Source organism: Urocitellus parryii, chromosome 4, assembly GCF_045843805.1.
Source record: "Urocitellus parryii isolate mUroPar1 chromosome 4, mUroPar1.hap1, whole genome shotgun sequence".
Lineage (NCBI taxonomy): Eukaryota > Metazoa > Chordata > Mammalia > Rodentia > Sciuridae > Urocitellus > Urocitellus parryii.
Genome location: NC_135534.1, coordinates 73,201,605 through 73,222,698, shown reverse-complemented (window position 1 = coordinate 73,222,698; position 21,094 = coordinate 73,201,605). Strand labels below are relative to the sequence as shown.

Below are 21,094 nucleotides of genomic sequence, written 5' to 3'. Positions count from 1 at the left end.
ATACTACCTAAAGCAATATACAGATTCAATGTAATCCTCATCAAAATACCAATGACATTCTTCACAGAACTAGAAAAAGCAGTTCTATAATGCATTTGGATGAATAAAAACTCAGAATAGCCAAAGCAATTTTAAGCTAAAAAAGTAATGCTGGAAGCATCACAATTCCTGACTTCATATTACATTGCAGGGCTATAGTAACAAAAACTGTGTGGTAGCAACATAAAAATAGATACGTAGAGCACAGTACAGAATAGAAGAGACAAACATAAATCCACACATCTGCAGTCATCTGATCCTTGACAAAGATGCCAAAGACACACATTGAAAAAAAAGAGGGCCTTTTAACAAATGATGCTGAAACAACTGGTTAATCATATGAAGAAGTATGAAACTAGACCTGTATCTTTCACCCTGCACAAAAATCAACTCAAAATGTTTCAAGGACCTTTGAATTAGACCAGAAACTATGCAACTCCTAGAAGAAAATATAGGGTCCAACACTCCAGCTTTTAAGCACAGGCAGTGACTTTCTCAATAGGACCCCTAAAGCTGAAGAAACAATGCCAAAAGTTAATATAAGGAACAGCATCAAACTAAAAAGCTTCTGTACAGCAAAGAAAACAATTAGGAATGTGAAAAGAGAGCCCACAGAATGGGACAAAATCTTTGCTAGCTACTCTTCTGACAGAGGATTAATATCTAAAATATACAAGAGCTCATAAAACTTTATGCCAAAAATATCAAATAACCCCATTAATAAATAGGTAAATAAACTAAACAGAAATGGCCAACAAATACATGAAAATGTTCAATATCATTAGCAATTAGGGAAATGCAAATCAAAACTACACTGAGATTACATCTTACACCAGTCAGAATAATAGTCATCAAGAATATAAATAATAAGAAATGCTGGAGAGGATATGGAGAAAAAGGAACATCTTTACACGTTTGGTGGGACATAAATTAGTACAGCATATAAATTAGTACAACAGCTATGAAAATCAGTATGGAGGCTCCTCAAAAGAGTAGGAATGAAACCACCATATGACCCAGCTATACCACTTCTCGGTATTTATCCTGAAGAATTAAAGGGATCTTACTACAATGATACATGCATAGCCATGCATGTAGCAGCACAATTCACAATTGCCAAACTATGGAACCAACCTAGGTGTCCATCAATGGGTGAATAGATAAAGTAAATGTGTTATATATACAATATGGAGTTTTACTCAGCAATGGAAAAAAATGGCATTTGCAGGAAAATGGTTGGAACTAGAGACCATCATGTTAATCAAAATAAGTCAGACTCAGAAGGTTAAGGGTTGTAATGTTTTCTCTCATATGCGGAAGCTAGAGAGAAAAGGGAAAACAAAGGTGGGGTAGTTCTAAAAATCAAAGAGACATCAGTAGAAGAAAGGCATCAAGGGGTCAGAGGTGGGAAAGAAGAAGGGAAGTGCTCAAGAGTGACACTGGCCAAATTATATTGTTATATTGGGTGCATCTGCGAATATGTAACAACAAATTCCATCAATATGTACGACTATAATGCACCAATAAAAATGTGGAAACAAAGAGCAAATGAATACATGAAATTCTTTATTAATAAAAAGTAAAGTGTTTTTCTCTTAAGAAACATAAATAAAAAGAAAGAACAAAATAAAATCACTTTCAGATATGCACAAAAAGAGTGCATTCATACTAAATGAACACTAAAGGATGTTCTTTTGGTGGCCATGGGTGTAGCTCAGTAGTAGAGCACATGCTTACCGTGCACAAACTTAATCACCAGCAACTTACCCTCAGCCAAAAAAAAAAAAAAAACAGATGTTCTTTAGAAAGAAGAAAAAGGATTTCAGATAGTAATGTAAAGGCATAGATGAGGCCAGGAGATATATACGAGCCAATTTATAAAGGTCTAATATGACAAAGTAATCAAGGCTCTACAGGGATACCAAGAGGTTCTAAACAGCAAAGTAATTTGACCAGATGTATTTATATTATTCTGCCTAGCCTTCCCCTTCATGTGTTTGCTTCTTAAGATTTCTTTAGGATGTAATTCATGTATCATTTTCATTGAAAAATCAGTGTGATCTATCCCTTTTCTGAATTGCTACAGTACTCCTTAAAGAAAATAGTGTGCTTAGAACCTAGATCTAAACTGGCCAGTATATTGCAGTTGTATATATACAACTGCATTAGCAAGTTAATTTAAGTACACTTGTGTCCTCTATATCATTTAAAATGTCAAAGGGTTGCCTATAGAGGCTAGGGTTGTAGCTCAATGATAGAGCGCTTGCCAAGCATGTTTGAAGCACTGGGTTCGATTCTCAGCACCACATATAGTAAATAAAATAAAGGACCATCAACAACTAAAAATATTTTTAAAAAAAGATTGTCTACGGGGCAGAGAGGTATGAAACTAAAAGATAAGAACACTAGACAGTAGATGAAAGAAAAAGTTGCTGGGAAGAATGAATCCATGCTTAATTTTGCCAATTTCTCTTTTGCTAATATGGTTCAAAAAAATCAGTAACATGAGGGGTGCATAACAGGTGAGACATCAAATTAAAAAATGTTCACATTAACATATTTACTATTTTAAATTATTACAGTTTAAATTTCTTAAACATGCTCAAACATTTAAGAGTATATTAACAAAAATAAAATATTTGCTTTTGTAGAATACCTGGAAGGTTTCCATTGTGGTCCACAGTTTCTATGCCACATCCCCATTTGACAAGAAGTTGCAAACAGCCAAGCCGCCCATGGAAAGCTGCATAATGTACAGGTCTCCATTCTCTCTTATCAGTCACATTAGGATCCTACAGGAAACATTCACAAGGACTCAAGTTTCTTTCCATTTTGTAGGAAAAACACTAAGCCTAGCAGCTTAATTCTGCAAATGACAACTGGAGGCTGTTCATAAAACTATCAGGTCAGCACTGAATATAAGAGAAAAATTTACTGCAATCATTGATTTGAAAACATGAGCTCATAAGATATTAATGAAGTTTTTATAAAATAGCCTTTTTAAAAGAATATAACAAGTCAAATAATAGTTTATTATAAAGGAACTTAACTACAAATTCCTGACCAATAAAATGAAAAGAATGAAATAATAATAATAATAATAATAATAATGTCTTAGAAAGAATAATAAATAAATACAAAATTTTAAAACTTCTTAATCATTGTTATTCTGTGATATAGGTAACCTCACACAATACTCTGATAGAGTTGTGGGGCAGCTGGACCCACTCATTTCATTTATACTCCTGACATTTCCACTTAGATAGCTTCCTTCTGACAGAGACTCCACATGTCATCCTGAAACTGTTACCACTAAACATATTTATACTTTGATTTCAGAACTAAATTTGGAGTTGGTCAACCTGTATTTGAGTCCTGAATCTGGCTCTACTTATTTATACTTTGCTATTTTGAATAAAACTTAATCCTTTGAGTTTCAGATATCTTTTCCACAACCTATAGATTATCAAGTTTATTCAATAGGACTTTAAAGGAATTAAACAAAAATAAATAAAATATTTTCACAAAATAAAAAATAAAAAGATGGGTTTAAATGATCAAATCATATCAAGACACTTTTTCTTTAACTACAAAAACACCAACTCTTACCATAATGTCTTCGATACAGGTAGTCCTTTTCTTATAGCTATTTTTATGATCAATGGGTAATATTAAAAATAAATATTTCAATAAATAAAATTTCTGGAGAAATAAATCACTTTCTAAATCTATGTATGAAAGAGTTTCAAAAGAAGGACAGAGAAAGGGAAAGAGGGAGGAAAGGAAAGAAATAAACACATAGAAACATTCAGAAATTATAAAGACTTATAATTCCCTGGTTAACTTTCATTTAAAAGCTTTAGAACCTTCCTAATGAAACTCCAATCTGGCATGAAAAACTGCTGAAATACTTTGTACTACACTTAACTGTTATTTGGGAAGTGGGGGGAGGGGTACTGTGAGATTAGTCTGAATTATTGCTCCCATGTTTACAGATGAAAAAGCTAAAAAAAATAGTTAAATTACCTCCACAAAGTAAAGTAAGGGATTTTAAAAGGAAGAGATAAATGGACTAGTAAATGTTATTCCACCTAAGGTTATACACTATCTTATTAACAGAGTCCCTTACCACTCCACTTCGGAGCATGATTTGTAAAGTGAAAGAATGTCCATGAGTTGCAGCAAGATGTAAAGGAGTGCATCCATAATCATCTTGAGCTGTCAGATTTGCTCCATTTATTATAAGAGCCTAAAAATAGAGAAATGGAAATGAGTTTACAAGTGTACAAAAGTCAAATCGTGCATGTAGATACAGATTAAAAATAAGCAATTTATTAACCTATAGCTAAATTATTATACATGTCTTTGTATGTAAGGACAGGCAAACTGTGAGATACTCTTAGCTAATACTAAGAAAATGCTTGAGATTTTTTAACATTGCCGAGGAGACATTTATAATACTGGAATTTATATTCTGATTTGAGCATGCACAAATTTCATGAACAGATTAATTACCACTAAGTTAAATATTTTAATGACAAGCTAATAAAACTTAACACTTGTATAATTTCAAAAGTAGAATCATTCATTACTTGCCTTTAAACTCAATGAAAGGATTTAATTATTAAAGTAACTACTTCTGTACTACTTCTAAGGAAGTTTCATCTGAATTTGCAACTGGCCCAGTTTTCTGAATACGGGTTGCATCATATACACAGCATACCCCTCTATATAATATATAGAGTAATTGTTTTAAAATAATTATTAGTCCCAATCAAAATCCCAGCAATTTATTTTATGGATATCAACAGATTTTAAAGTTTTTATAAAGAGGCAAAATACCCAGAACAGTCAACATAATATTGAAGGAGAAAAACAGACAACACAGAAGTAGACCCATATGAACATACTCAACTCACCTTTAACAAAGGAGTAAAAGTAATACAATGGAGAAAAGATTGCCTTTTTAACAAATGTTATTGGAACATTAGACATTATTTTAGTCAGCTTTTGGATAGCTATAACCAAAAGATCTGACAAGAATAACTTAAAGGAGAAAAAAATTATTTTAGTTCATGGTTTCAGTTCATGGTTGACCTACTCCACAGCTCTGGGCCTAAGATAAAGCAGAACATCATGGCAGAAGCATGTAGCGGAGGAAAACAGCTCAGGACATGGCAACCAGGAAACAGAGAGAACTCTGCAGTAGAGACAAAATATAAATCCCAAAGTCAGCCCCCAATGACCTACTTCCTACAGTCTACCTGCCTACAGTTACCACCTGGTTAATCCATTAGTGGATTAATCCACTGATTAGGTTTTAAAAAAAAACTCTCATAATCACTCACACCTGAACATTGTTGCATTGTCTCACATACGAGCTTTTAGCGGACACCTCATATCTTAACAATAACAGACATCCACATGCAAAATCAATGAATATAGACACAGACAATATGCCCCACAAAAAGATTAACTCAAAGCCAGGCACAGTGACACATGCCTGTATTCCCTAAGACTGGGGAGGCTGAGACAGAAGAACTGAAAGTTCCAGTCAGCCTCAGCAATATAGTAAGACCCTCAACAACTTAGTGAGACCCTGTCTCAAGATAAAAAATAAAAAAGACAGGGATGTACCTCAGTGGTAAAGTTACTTAAACTTCAACAATAAGAAAATAATCCAATTTAAAAATGGGCCAGGGCTGGGGATGTAGTTCAATGGTGAAGCTTGTGCTTAACACGTAGATGGCCCTGGGTTTAATCCCTAGAACTAAAAAAAAAAAAAAAAAGCACAGAAAACCTGAACATTCCGAAGAAGATATACAGGTGGCTAATAAGCATATGTAAAAATACTCCACATCAAATGTACAGAAATGCAAATTAAAACAAGATACTACTACCTACCTATGAGAATGACCAAAATTCAGAACATTGAAAACACCAAATGTTAACATTTACCGCAGATAGCAAATGCAAAATGGTACAGCCACTGTGCAAATAGCAGTTTCTTACAAAACTAAACAGTCTTATCATAGTCCAGCAATCACACTAGTTGGTATTTACCCAAAAGAACTAAAAACTTTCATCTACACAAAAACCTGAACATGGATCTTTATAGCAGTTTTAATCATAATTGCCAAAACTTTGAAAAAACCAACATGCCCTTCAGTAAATAGATAGATGGTGGTATATCCAGACAATCGGAATGTTACTCAGTGCTAAAATGAAAGGAACTATCAAAGGATGAAAAGACATGGAGGAAACCTAAAATGCATATTATCAAGCCAATGAAGGCAGTCTGGAAAGGTTACATACCATTTGATTCTAACTATATGCTATTTTGAAAAAAGCAAAACCATGTAGGTCATAAAAAGACTCATGGTTGCTAGGGGTTAGGGGGAAGGGAAGGACAAATAGGTGCAGCATAGAGGATTTTTAGGGTAGTGAAACTATTCTGAATGATACCATAATAGTGGATATATGTCATTATACATTTATCAAAACACAAAATGTAAAATACAAAGAATGAACCCCTGAACTTTGGGTGGTTATGAAATATCACTATTTATTCATCAACTGTGAAATCAATTAATCAATAAGAAATTTTGTATCTTCTGCTCAATTTTGCTGAACGTAATACTGCTTTAAAAATTGTTCTTTTGTTAAACAACTATTAGTTAATTTCTTTTTCCTTGGAGGTTAAAAATTGAATCCTGATGTATGTTAATCCTTGTGTATGCTAGGCATGCACTTCACCACCGAGTTATACCCCCAGTCACCAGTTAATATGTTTTTAGTTCTTTTCTTCTTCAGCCTTTTTATTTTTTTAAACCAGTCCACATTTACCAGTATCTCAGCAAAGGATTACTCAATCATAATTCCTATCAAGGGTTTTAGAAAAAAATAATTTCATTGATTTTGTCTGATTCCCATTAATAGTCAATAATAATAAATGATATAGTGAGTGCTTACTGTATTTTAGCATTCATGAAGAATATGAAGACTTATCAACTTAGGGAGTTAGGACATATGTAGAAACAAAGATAATCAACTATACAAAAAACCACTCCTTGATAAGAACAACTACATGATATAGTATCACAAAGCACCACAAAGGCTCTGAGAAAGAATTGATCATTTTGAGGAAGAGAAGGATAATCAAGGCATAAGGAGTGACTTGATCTAATGCTTGGAGAAAGGAAAATATCCTTTGATCCTAATGTCTCAGAAGTTATTTTGAGTTTTTTCTTTCACTGCCCATTTATCAAATTAATACCTCAATGTCTCAACTTCAAATCCCTCTCCAAACAGGGTGTCATTCCTACTCTTGCATTGAAATATAACCAACTTCCCCCCTATAATGAGTTCAATGGCATTTCTTTAACTTTACACCCTAGCTTTCTCCTGTAACTGATATTCTGCTTAATTTCTTTTAAAAAAAAATATTTTTTAGTTGTTGATGGACTTTTATTTTATTCATTTATTTATATGTGCTGAGAATCAAACCCAGTGCCTCACATATGTGAGGCAAGTGGTCTACCACTGAGCCATAACCCCAGCCCGACATTCTGCCTAACTTTAAAATAAACTTCTTCCTTCACTTCCACAGCCCTAATTCATCCTGGCTTTCCTATCTTTATGATCTTTAATCTCTGAGGTCTTTATTCATGTCTCTTTTCTCCCATGCCTACACAGTAACATTTGTCAACACTCAACATTCCTTAACACTCTAAACTCTTCTCTATTATTCCTGAAGTCTTCTCTTCAGCACCCTAATTGCCTAGACATTCTCTACCTATGTAAACAATCTATAGACACCTTAAAATCAACATGTGATCAAATTGAACTCAACATTTATCTGCCTTTCAGATTTCCCTAATCACTGTGTCACAATTACCTGTCATTTGGACTTAAAACTTAAATCCTCACTATACTCTGTTGATGCCTGCTTTGCAAGATGTCTGACTTATTTTCTTTTTTTTTTTTTTCCCTCCACCACCACCTAATTTCATTCTCTTTAGTTAGTAACTAGAGCAAAAATACTTAAGCCAGGTGCAGTGGTGCACACCTGTAATCCCAGAAGCTCGGAAGGCTGAGACAAGAGGATCACGAGCTCAAAGCCAGTCTCAGCAGAAGCAAGGCACTAAGCAACTCAGTGAAACCCTGTCTCTAAATAAAATACAAAATAGGGCTGGGGATGTGGCTCAGTGGTCGAGTGCCTCTGAGTTCAATCCCCAGAACCACAAACAAATACATATTTAAAGCTGGGCATTGTGGCATACACCCATAATCCCAGGGGTTTAGGAGGCTAAGAGTGTGTGTGTGTGTGTGTGTGTGTGTGTGTGTGTGTGTGTGTGTGTGTAGTTTCTTGCGTTTGAATTCTTCATCCCTGGTAAAACCAGACATATTTTGCTAATTTTCTAAATGCTGATTTATTACCTTATTCTCCTATTAATGCCCAAATACTAAATATATTTGTGTGTATATGTATAAATATACATATATACATCAATGTGTATAGATAATGGTGTGTGTTCATAACAGTTCACCTCACAAACCACCCATACTCAGTCAACTCACAGAATACATCTCAATTGTCCAATTCAGACTCTCACACTAGAGATACAATATAGGGGTTAACAGGAAAAATCTAAGTTCAAATCACAGCTCTGCCTCTTGCTTAGGTAACATACTTAACACTGAATCTGTTAATTATAGACTATTAATCATTGTCTATAAAAAAGGAAACTCATAGAATAGTTTTGTTAAATGGAATGATGCATTCGGAGTTAACATTAATCTTCAATAAATAATCATTTTTCACTTGCTTCTAATAGAGTCCCTGCCTACAACGCTTTGTTACTATTCACCTCTTTAAAATCAACCTTTTTTTTTTTTTTAATTGAATCAACGGGCTTGCACTTGCTTGGCAATCACACTGCCACTAAGCTACATGCCCCATCCTAAGATCAACCTATTCTTTTTGGCTTAGCTGACATTTTATTTCTTCAGTTTATAATTCCTCTACCGTCTCCTAAATCATACAATTCTTCTATACTTTTCATCAGAACTTTAATCACAGACTTTGTTTTGTAATTTAATGAGTAGAACTCTTGTCACTTCAAAGATAATCTCAGTAGTCTTACAGGAAGGAAATATTTTTATATGACTCTATAAAATACCAGTCTATTTTAGTACATTAATCAAATCTAGTTTCTCTAATAAACTAGATTCTACCACATATTAAGGAGTTACTCTAGCCATGAAATACATTAGTAAAGATTCAAGCATGGCAAGTATTTCAGTCTGTTCAGGCTACTATAAGAAAATACTTTAAACTGGGTAATTTATAAACAACAGAATTTACTGTACACAGTTCTGAGTGCTAGGAAGACCCAGATTAAGATGTTAGCAGATTGTGTGTCTGGTTAGGGACTTTTCCACATAAACAGCAACTTTTATTTTTACCTAGCTCTTTGGGGTATCTTCTATAAGAGTACTAACCCCATTTATGAGGCCAGATCCTTCATAATCTAATAACCTCCCAAAGGTTCCACTTCCTAATACCATGACCTTGAGGGTTAAGATTTCAACATATTTATTTGGGGGGCGGGCACATTCATACTACAGCAGCAAACTTAAGGAGATAATCTTGGCACAACTATAACATCACTTGAAACAACCCAAGCAGCCAAATATTTTAGAGAAAAAAAGGATCTCTAGTCACATATCATTTGTTTAAGTGAATAGTTGGTATCAAAATATCTGAGTTGTGGAATCCACTGTTTTTGTTTAGAATATATAACTATGTTTATTAGATAAAATATTTAGAATAATAGCAATAGCCCAACAGAACTATGCTAAAGTAATTAAACTCACTGAATTTTTAAAAAGTAACCAGAATATTAATACCTGCATACAAGCATCTTGACCTCTAATTGCAGCTATGTGAGCTGCTGTCCAGCCTCTTGTGGTTACTTGTGTGATATCAGCTCCATGCCACAGCAGCCAATGAAGACACTAATTAGGAAAACAATTATGTTAACAAGTGATAAGGAAGATGTTTTTAGCATTTTGATAACTCCAGTTTTGATGAAATTAGGAGAAATCTATAACCGAAACCACAAATGATGAAAATGGTGCCAACAGTACAGATCAAACAGGGATATGGGAGGCTACAACGAGGAGAACACCCACCCAGGGTCACACGTCACATGAGAGACATACTTCTCGGATGTGAGAGGAATCCACCAACAGGCCAAAGTGTTTACTTCAACTGAGACATACAAACTGATACAGAGTCTCTGAACCCGATTTGATTACATGAAGTAGATAAGTCCAAACAAAGAAGAAACTACAAAAATAGCGATAGTTATGAAAGCAGTCTATGTGCGCGTTATGTCAGGGATCAAAAAGAAAAACAGCAATGTGGAATAGACCTATTGTGGCCTACAGGCTGAGAAAATGTAGTAGCTTAAATACTGCCCACCCACCCACCCCCCACACACACACATACAACATTGAATCATAATAAAAATTCTAGTTGGCCTTGTACACAGTTTAATTAAAAAAAGGGCTGGGGATGTGGCTCAAGCAGTAGGGCGCTTGCCTGGCATGCGCGGGGTGCTGGGTTCGATCCTCAGCACCACATAAAAAAAATTGTTTTAAAAATAAAGATGTTGTGTCCACCAAAAACTTAAAAATAAATATTAAAAAAAAAATTCTCTCTCTCTCTCTCTAAAAAAAAAAGAATAAAAAGATTTACATAAAAATGTTCACTAAGCATTGTTTGTACAAGCTAGAAATGAAACCAACTAAATATCTATCAATAGAAGTATGAATAAATTCTGATGAAATGAAGGAGAATACATGTATATAACTACATGGTTAAAATTCAAAAACATTTTTGAACAAACAAAATAAACTAAATAATTATACACATAACATGATGTCATTTATTTAAAGAACTAATAAACACCAAAATCTGTATATAACATTTATCTCTGGAATTGGAAGGGATGACAACTGAGAAGAGTGCTCGGGGACTTTAAATATATCCACAATATTCTACCTCTTTTCTAAAAATCTGAATTAATTACATGAAAAAATGTTATGATGGATATTCATGATGTTATCTTCTATAAGTTATGCTCTATGCTTACCTTTGGAATCCAAAGCCCAAACTAGCCCAAGTGGCAAGATCTCACAGAAAGACCCACATTAAAGTGCCCCATTTAAGCCAGAATAACCACCAGCATCTGAGTGAACAAGCCTTCAAAAAAGTCTAGCCCCATACATAAATCTTTCAGCTAAAGTCACAGATGTAATACAAAAGAGAGAAACTGCCCCTGGAATCCATATTCTTGGTTCACTGATGAGTATGAACAGTTATTTTTATGACCCTAAGTTTTGAGATAATTTGTTATAAAGTCCTAGTACAGTAGAATATCCAAATGTTAGACTGAATTGAAAGGAAAACTATTTGCAGTGCCTAGCATAAGGTCTCATCCTGGTCTGCTAAATTTACAAAACTGCTATAGGTGTAAACTTACCTTATAATATGCATAGCTTCTTACCTCCAAGCTTCCAGAATGTGCTGCCCAATGCAAAGGGGTAAATTTATGGAGAACATCAACTTCATTAATGTTGGCTCCACGTTCCACTATTTCTGAAAGCTGCTTTACGTCTCCAGCTCGTACTGCATCATGAATGCTACCAAAATGTACCTTCTTCCTGGCACCTATTAAAAAATCAAATTGGTTGAGACTTATTACAGAACTATGAATCATTTCAGCTTTGTAAAAATTTACTGCAAAGATGTTTATTATTAGGGGCTGGGGATGTGGCTCAAGCGGTAGCGCGCTTGCCTGGCATGCGTGCGGCCCGGGTTCGATCCTCAGCACCACATACCAACAAAGATGTTGTGTCCGCCGAGAACTAGAAAATAAATATTAAAAAAAAAAATTCTCTCTCTCTCTCTCTCTCTCTCTCTCCTCTCTCACTCTCTCTTTAAAAAAAAAAAAAAAAAGATGTTTAGTATTAACATTTTCATTAGACTTCTGGCTTTAGCTCTGACACGAAAAGAGCATGAAGGTTGACACTCATATTCTTATAGGAAAAAAACTGAATACACTGAAAATAAACAACTTTCCTTGTGTCCATAAGAGAGCTGAGGCCTCAGGGAAAACTGCTATTATAAATCTGGGGAGAAAGTTAAATACAGAGAAATATAGTCGAGTTCAACTTACTTGGATCATAAGGTGCTGGAGACATAAACTGGCAGAAGACTTGAACAGTAATTCTGATGACTTGCCCAGGCTGAATATGACTATCCTAAAAGTGGGAAACTTGCAGGGACTTAGGAAGACTTAGGAAACCCCTACACTTTCATATATTTTACCTTCAGAAGCAACATGAGGATACTACTACGAGAAGCGAAGAACAATCTCCTCACATCTTTGATATGGGGGAAGGGAACATGACCATTTTGAAATATGCTCAGTGTTTTCTTTAAAACAAAAAATAGACTCCCTGGGCTTGGAATGTAGCTCAGAAGTAGAGCACTTGCCTAGTATAGGTAAGGTCCTGGTCCAATCCCCGATACTGTAAGGGGGGGAAAAGACCTACTTTCCAGTGAAGAAAAGTTTACCAGAGCCTTATCTCACATATGGATATATTTTATCAATATGTTTTTCTTTATAATTTATTTGTCTTATAATAAGAAAGAAATGGCTGGTCACAATTTTTAGTGCATACACTCTAGTGGTTTATATTCTATAATTCAACCTATTAAACATCAAGAGTGCATTGTCAGGCTTACTGTTCTGCGAAATATTTAATGTGCATTGTGAACCAGAGGCAATAAAAATTATCTAAGTATGAAGAGACAGTTACTGAAGGAGCAAGAAGGAGTACATAGTTCAATGCAAGCATTCCCTAAGCAAAACTAACCCAAAAAAATTATTGAAAAGTTACTCTGAAAACAACTAAACTAACTTGTATTGACATATTTATAATCAGAATATTAATTTCTTCTAATTACTTTTGATAGGGTCTCATTTGATAGGGTCAACCATTAAGATATGGTTGTACAAGCTGATTCATCAATCCTCCTATCTCAGTCTCTCAAGTGGCTGGTACTACAGACACATGCCACCATATCCAGTAGAATGTTAATTTGGTAAGGCTAGAATCTTATCTTGTACTAGAATCACATCTTATACTAACTCTTGGCAAAACAGTATAAATGTACTCAAAATCCTTCTGAATATCTATCTTGTACCAAGCATTACAAAAACATGATGGAAAATAGACATGGATTAAATACATTTTCTTTAAACCAATACAACAAGACCAACAAATGGTGTTCTACCCACTCTACTCCCATTTTGTACAAGGATACTATCCTGATCACCAAGCCCCGATTCCAAACTGCTACTCATTGGCTACTGCTAGTCTATAGAACAAAGTCCAAAATCTCTGAATGATGATCTGTGCTCTTCCATAATTTGGACCCATATGATTTTATGGAATTTTTAACACCACATTCCTTTCCAAATTAACTCATTAATTCATACACCATTCACTTAGAATTAGTGTAACCATAAAATAAAAGATGAAGACATAAATTCTCAGATTAGTAGAGAAGAAATAAACAATTTAGAAAATAACATGATAGGGCCGGGCATGATAGTACACACCTGTAAGTAATCCCAGCAGTTTGGGAGGCTGAGACAAGAGAATCGAGGGTTCAAAGCCAGCCTCAGCAATGGCAAAGTGCTAAGCAACTCAGTGAGACCCTGTCTCTAGATAAATATAAAATAGGGCTGGGGTGTGGCTCAGTGGTCAAGTACCTCTGAGTTCAATCCCCGGAGCCAAAAAAAACATAACATGGTAAGAGCAATGACCAAAATATTTACAGGAACGTATGTAACCACAGATAACTTCCAACTCAGCTATAACAGGAGGGCAAGGGAATAGAAAACGATTCCCAGAGAAGGTAAAATCTTAGACGAAACTTCAAGAATTATCAGGAGTTTACCAAGTAAGGTGGGAGCAGTGGAGTTTATCAAGTAAGGTTGGGAGCTGTGAAAGGCATCCTAGACAAAATGAACATTAAGATATGGTTTAAATTTTTAAAATAAGAAAAAAAAAGTCCTATTGCTGAAGCATAAAGTAGAAGAGGCTTGAACAAGACAAGAGATAGACTATGGTAGAAGTTGTGAAAATACAAATAACAAAAAAAAAAAAACCTTCCCCTTGAGCATACAGTGGAGAATCATTGAGGATTAACTGATTGATTGATTGATTGATTGATTAATACATGAGTATGAACCCAGAGGAGCTTCACCACATCCCCAGATCTTTTTTTATTTTTTATTTTGAGACAGGGTCTCGCTAAGTTTCTTAGGGCCTCACTAAGTTGCTGGAACTGGCTTTGAACTTGCAATGCTCTTGCCTTAGCCTCCCAAGATGCTGGGATTACAGGCATGCGCCACCATGCCTGACTCACTGGGGAATTTTAAACAGAAGAATTATAATGATCATATATTAGGTCATGAAACAAGTTTTTAAAATCCAAAAAAAATTGAAATCATGTCCTATACCTGATCACAATGAAATGAAACTGAAACTCAATAGCAAGAGAAACTTTACAAATTCTATAAATACATAAAGACTGAATAACATGCTCTTGACTTTCATTGAGAAAGTCAGAAGGAAATTTTAAAAATTCCTTGAAACAAATGAAAATGAAATAAAACACACCCAAATCTGTGGAATACAGAAAAAGCAATACTGAAAGTTTATGGCATCAAGTGCCTACATCAAAAAAATAGGAACATTTCAAATAAACAACCTAATGGTACATCTCATTGTCTTAGAAAAACAAGAACAAACCAAACCCCAAATTAGTAGAAGGGAAGAAATAATAAATAAATAAAGGAAAAGGAGTCTAAAAGAACAATACAAAGGATCAAGGAAACAAGGAGTTGTTTCTTGAAAAGATAAAATCCACAAACCTTTTAGCTAGATTACACAAAAGAGAGAGAAAAAAAAAGAGCTAAATAAATAAAATTAGATCTGAAAAAGGAGACATTACAATTGCTACCATAGAAATGCAAAGGATCACTAGGGATAATTTTTTAAAACTCTATGCTGACAAATTGGTAAATCTAAAAGAAATGGACAAGTCACTGGACACACATGAACTAGTAAACTGAACCAAGAAAATATAAAAATCATGACTAGACCAATTAACAAAGAATAAGATTGAATTACTAAAAAAAAGTCTCCCAACAAAGGAAAGCCCAGGACCAGATGGCTTCACTGCTAAATTTTACCAAACTTTTAAAGAACTAACACCAATCCTTCTCAAACCATTCCATATATTTGAAAAGGAAGGAATCTTTCCACACTCATTCTATAAGGCTAGCATAACCCTGTTTCTAAAACCTGACAAAAACACAACAAAAAAAGAGACCAATATCTCTGATAAACATAAATGCATAAGTCCTCAACAAAATACTAGCAAATCAAATTTAATAGCACATCAAAAAGATCATATATCATATCACATCAGTTTCATTTCAGGGATGCAAGTATGATTCAACATAAACAAATCAAGGTCTGGGGATATAGCATAGCAGTATAGCAAAAATAAATAAATAAATAAACTCAACATATGCAGATCAACAAATGTAATACAAATAAGATGAAGGATAAAAGTAATAAAAATCAGCTGGGTATATATACCTGTACTCCCAGCTATCTGGGAAGCTGACAGAAGGATCACTTGAGCCCAGGAGTTCAAGATTAGCTAAGGTGACATAGTAATAATACCCTACAAAAGAAAAATTTTTTTCCTAATTAAAAAAAATAATTCATATTATCATCTCAAGAGTCAGAAAAAAGTATTTGATAAAATTCAACATTCCTTTATGATAAAATTCCTGAAAAAATTAGATACAGAAGGATCATACCTCAACATAATAAAGGCTATATATGACAAACTCATAGCCAACATCATACTGAATAGGGAAAAATGGAAATCATTTCCTCTGAGATTATGAACTACAGTGGACACATTGGTGCACACCTGTAAAACCAGTTATTCAAGAGGCTCAAGGAGGAGAAGTACAAGTTCAAAGCCAACCTCAGCAACTTTTAAAGACACTATCCCAAAATAAAAAAAAAGGGCTGGGAATGTGGCTTCAGTGGTAGGGTGCCCCCTGGATTTAATAACAAGCACCATAAAAAAAACAATCAAGAACAAGACAAGGGTGTCCATTCTCACTGCTCTAAAGTACCAGAAGTTTTAGCTGTAGCAACTGGGCAAGAAAAATAAAAGGTGTACAAATAGGAAAGGAGGAAGTCAAATTTGCAGATGATATGATTCTAAACAGAAAAACCTAAAGACTCCACCAAAAGACTATTAGAAACTGACAAATGAATTCAATAAAATAGCAGAATACAAAATCAAAAATCAGAAATGGGTAGTTTTTTCTCTATCAATTATGAATTTGCTGACAAACCATAAAAGTAACCCCATTTGCAATAGCCACAAAAACAATTTTTTAAAAAACTTAGGGATAAATTTAACTAAGAAGTTTCAATGAAATTCAATGAAAATTCCAAGCACTAATAAAAGAAATTAAAGAAGACATTAAAAGATGGAAAGACCTCCATGTTCATTGATTTAAAGAATTAATAACATTAATTAATTATACTGTCAGCTGGGGTTGTGGCTCAGTGGTAGAGCACTTCCCTCGAACATGTGGGGCACTGGGTTCCCTCCTCAGCACCATATAGAAATAAATAAACAAAATAAAGGTGTTGTGGCCACCTACAACTCAAAAAATATATTTTAAAAAAATGTTCATACTCTCCAAAGAGATTTAAAGATTCAATGCAATCCCTTTCAAAATACTAATGGCATTCTTTACAGAACTAGGAAACACAATCCTAAAATTCATTTGGAAGTACAAAAGATCCCAAGTGGCCAAAACAACCTGATTTCAAGACACACTACAGAGCCACAGTAATCAAATCAGCAGTATAACAGCATAAAAATAGACATATAAACCAATGGAACAGAACAGAGAGCCCAATGTTTTAACAAAAAGTGTTGGGAAAACTTGATATCTGCATGCAAAAGATTGAAACTTAACTCCTCTTGCCCTGTACAAAAATCAACCCCAAAATAAATCAAAAACCTTAAGGAAAGCCCTGAAATTCTAAAACTACCAGAGAAAAACATAGGAGAAATACTTCAAGATACTGGTACTTAACAATGGTACAGGAAATGAGTTTCTGGACAGGACTCCAAAAGCACAGGCAACAAAAGCAAAATATGACAAATGGGATAACATCAATCTAAAAAGTATTGACACAGCAAAGGAAACAATCAACATAGTAAAGAAAGAAAATATTTGCCAGCTATTCATCTGACATAAGATGAATAATTCCAGAATATATAAGAACTCAAAAAAACTTAACAATAAAAAACAAGTAATATAATTTTTAAATGAGCAAATGAGCTGAATAGACATTTCTCAAAAAAGAAGTACAAATGGCCAATAAACATGAAAAAAATATCAATATCATTAGCCATTAAGGAATTGCAAATCCAGATTATAATGGGGTCCATCTTACCCCAGTTAGAATGAATATTACCAAAACAAATAAGCAAAAATCAAAACAAACAAAAAACACTGGCAAGAATGTAGAAAAAAAGGAATGCTTATAAACTATTGGTAGGAAAATTAATTAGCACAGTCACTATACAAAACAATATGGAGATTCCTCAAAAAATTAAAAATGAAACTATCGTATAATCCAGCTTTACCATTCCTGGGTATATACCTGAAGTCATCATAACAAAAAGAGATACCTACACAGGACTAGGGTTGTGGATCAGTGGTAGAGCAGTCACCTAGCACTTATAAGGACTGGGTTCAATTCTTAGTACCACATAAAAATAAAATAAAGGTATAAAAAAGAAGATAGATATTTAAAAAGAGAGAGATACCAACATACCCATGTTTACTGATGCACTATTCACAATAACCAAGCTATGGAATCAGCCTAGGTACCGATCCATAGATGAATGGATAAAGAAAATACAGTATACATACACAATGGAGTATTGTTCGGTAATGAAGAATAATGAGCTGGGCACTCAGAAGTCTGAGGCAGGGGTAAAAAAAAAAAGTGCTAAAAAAAAAAAAGAATAAAATCCTATCATTGCAGCAAAATGGGTGGAACTGAAGGATATCATGTTAGGTGAAATAAGCCAGACACAGAAAGTATTTCATACGAGGAACTTAAAGAAAAAAAAAAAGTTATTTGAAAGTAGAAAAATATAATGAGAAAGGTGCCACAGGCAGGGAATGAGGGGATTGAAAGGAGAGTGGATGGGCACTATGAACATGTGATATGTGCACGTATGGAAATATCACCATGAATCCCATTAATTTGTATAATTAGTGTATGGTATTAACAAAATCCAAAGTACCTCAGGTACAATTCTGTTACATTTCTATTAAATTGCACTCATTTCATCCACTATGGGTCAGCATTGTTGGCAAATTATACAAAAATCCAGCATAATGATGTAATGAGATATCATTTTCTGCTAACTTTTTTCTAAAAATACCCATTAATCACCCACACTGTACCAGACATTTTATGCCTGTTATCTGAGCCCTGCAAGCTAAGTCTGATACTATTTTATACCTAAGGAAATTGAAGGCAGAGATTTCAAGTAGGATTCCCAATTGTCAAAGAGAAGATAAATTGAAACCAGGATGATCTATTTCCAGATTCAAGCTACAGCAAAGTTGAACTAAAACATTCACACTAAACAAACAGACACTGTTCCAATTTCCCTAACTACCAAAAAAAAAAAAAATCTACATTGAAGAATAAGTGGGAGAATGAGATAGAAGTATGATGGTAATGAAATAGAAAGTTAAAATATAAAGACAGAGTGTACTATCTTTTTTAAAAAAAAAGGAATTAAATGATCAGATTTTTAACACTGAGTTTATATAGCTGGTAGTGAGAAAATTATTGACTAGGGAGCAAAACGGCAAGATTAGCGAGTCAGGGAGACTATGTAAGAACATAAATACCACTTTAGACCAGAATAATTGAGACCCTCAACTAAGACAGTAGCAGTGAAACAAATGAAAACAAATTCAACAGATAGTAATGGAAAAAGGATGACCTGAACTTGGATGAGTATAGTGGGTGAAATAAGGAAAGAGTAGTGGAATAAATCCAAGGTATCTTAGTCACTTGAATGCAATCTTGCCATTGCGATAGAAAACATTAAGGGATATAAGAGTGTATGAATACAAAATTGCATTTTGGGCTGGAAATATAGCTCAGTTGGTAGAGTGCTTGCCTTGCTGCACAAGGTCCTGGGTTCAATCCCCAGCACCCCCACCAAAAAAAAATTACATTTGGGGTATCATAACCTTGAGGTGCCCAAGGAAGTTTTCCAAAAAAGAGATGCATACTTAAGTTTGCAGTTCAGAGGAGAGATGTGGAATTCAGGCCTCAGTGTTAGGCCTGTAGAAAGCTTTTTCTGACCCTCTTCTCACCCCATAATGAAACCAATGGAACTTTATGTTCCTTTCCAATACTTAATCACATTAATCAGTATAAGACAGATTATGTGCCTGCCTTCTTTAATGCTATTTCCTTGCAACACTGCCCACGGTAGACACTAAATATTTATGAAGATTTGAATGAATAACACAGAACAGAAGCCACAGTACATGACAGGAAAAAAAAAAGGGACCACTTTTAGATGGCACCATCAAGGGAAAAAAACAACACTTAAGAATAGAGCAAAGTAAGTCAGCAAAGGAGAAGACCCAATAGAGTGAAAAGAAAAAAAAACTAGGTGAGCCTAAATTATTATCTCCACAGGATCAAATACTGCAAAGAAGTCAGGTAATAACTTAAAAGGATCCAAAAGATTAAACCAGAGTTGATGTCAATTTGAGCAAGAAGTTTCAAAGGATGCGGATCAAAACAAAGGGGGAAATGAGGGAGGATGACGGATGGGTGAATAGTCTGGGGAATCAATGAAAATAAAGAAGGGGAAAGAAGGCGTGACTACTCTAAACGGAAAATGCCAGCAGAGGCTAGGGCTGCTGTGGGCTGATGTGTGAAAAGAAGTGTGGCAAAGTCAAGAGCCAACAAAATAGTCTGACTCACATGTGTTTGCAGTCTCCTTAAAGGAAGAGGAAGGGCCCGAATTGGCCACCCCAGGCATGGTGCAATCCCTCAGACTCCCGGGAGGAGTGGAATCCAGGCCCCTGCTGCTGCGGCGGTCTTCACTTGCTCTCACCCAGGAGCCACTGTAGCGGCTGCAGCCGTCTTCGTCGTCGTCGCTGGGACGGTAGCCAGAGTCCTCCCTGCTTGCTCTCTCCCAAGAAACCCTACCTCGGGAACCTTCGTCTTCACTTTCTCTCTCCCGGAAGCCACGGAGACGGCGACCGGCGTTTTCGCTAACGCTCACCCCCGAGGAGTCGCTGGCCACATAGCCGCGGTCCTCACTTACTCCGTCCCAAGAACTTCTGGGGTAGTGGCTACCATCCACACTCCCTCTCTCCCAAGAGCCACTGAGTCGGCGGTTGTGGTCTCTGACTGTAGCACCAGAGTCGCTCGAGTGCGGGTCGCCGACGTCACTTGAACTCAAGTCGCTGCTGGGGAAGCTGCGGTCTCCCCTCACTTTCACCCAAGAGCTGCTGTGACGGTGACCACCATCTCCCTTGACTCTCTCCCGAAAGGCACAGCGGTGGTGGCCTATGTCTCCAACGACTCTCCGCGAGTCCCTGCGGGAGAAGCCGACGTCTTCACCCACTCTTCCCAAGGAGACCTTGAGGCGATTGTCGCCTTCTTCACGTTTTCTCTCCCGGTTGTCGGTGAGACAAAGTCCCTGGGCTTCGGCAACTCTTCCCCTGGAATGGGCGCCGTGAGAACCGTGTCGGCCGTTTACCTTCCACGCATGATGGCTGGTACGGCGGCCGCCGTCTTCATT

At 35.5% G+C, this 21,094-nt stretch overlaps 1 protein-coding gene across 1 annotated transcript in view; it reads right to left on the bottom strand.

Moving 5' to 3' along the window:
- Ankrd42 (ankyrin repeat domain 42) overlaps window positions 1-21,094 on the bottom strand; it is a gene marked incomplete at its 5' end in the record, with an annotated part of 58,236 nt that extends 37,142 nt beyond the window's left edge. Inside the window, 5 exons of the mRNA XM_026384699.2 lie at window positions 2,696-2,831; window positions 4,169-4,288; window positions 9,952-10,059; window positions 11,616-11,779; window positions 20,269-21,094. Coding sequence (XP_026240484.2) covers window positions 2,696-2,831; window positions 4,169-4,288; window positions 9,952-10,059; window positions 11,616-11,779; window positions 20,269-21,094 — 1,354 coding nt within the window. The remainder of the gene's footprint in view (window positions 1-2,695; window positions 2,832-4,168; window positions 4,289-9,951; window positions 10,060-11,615; window positions 11,780-20,268) is intronic.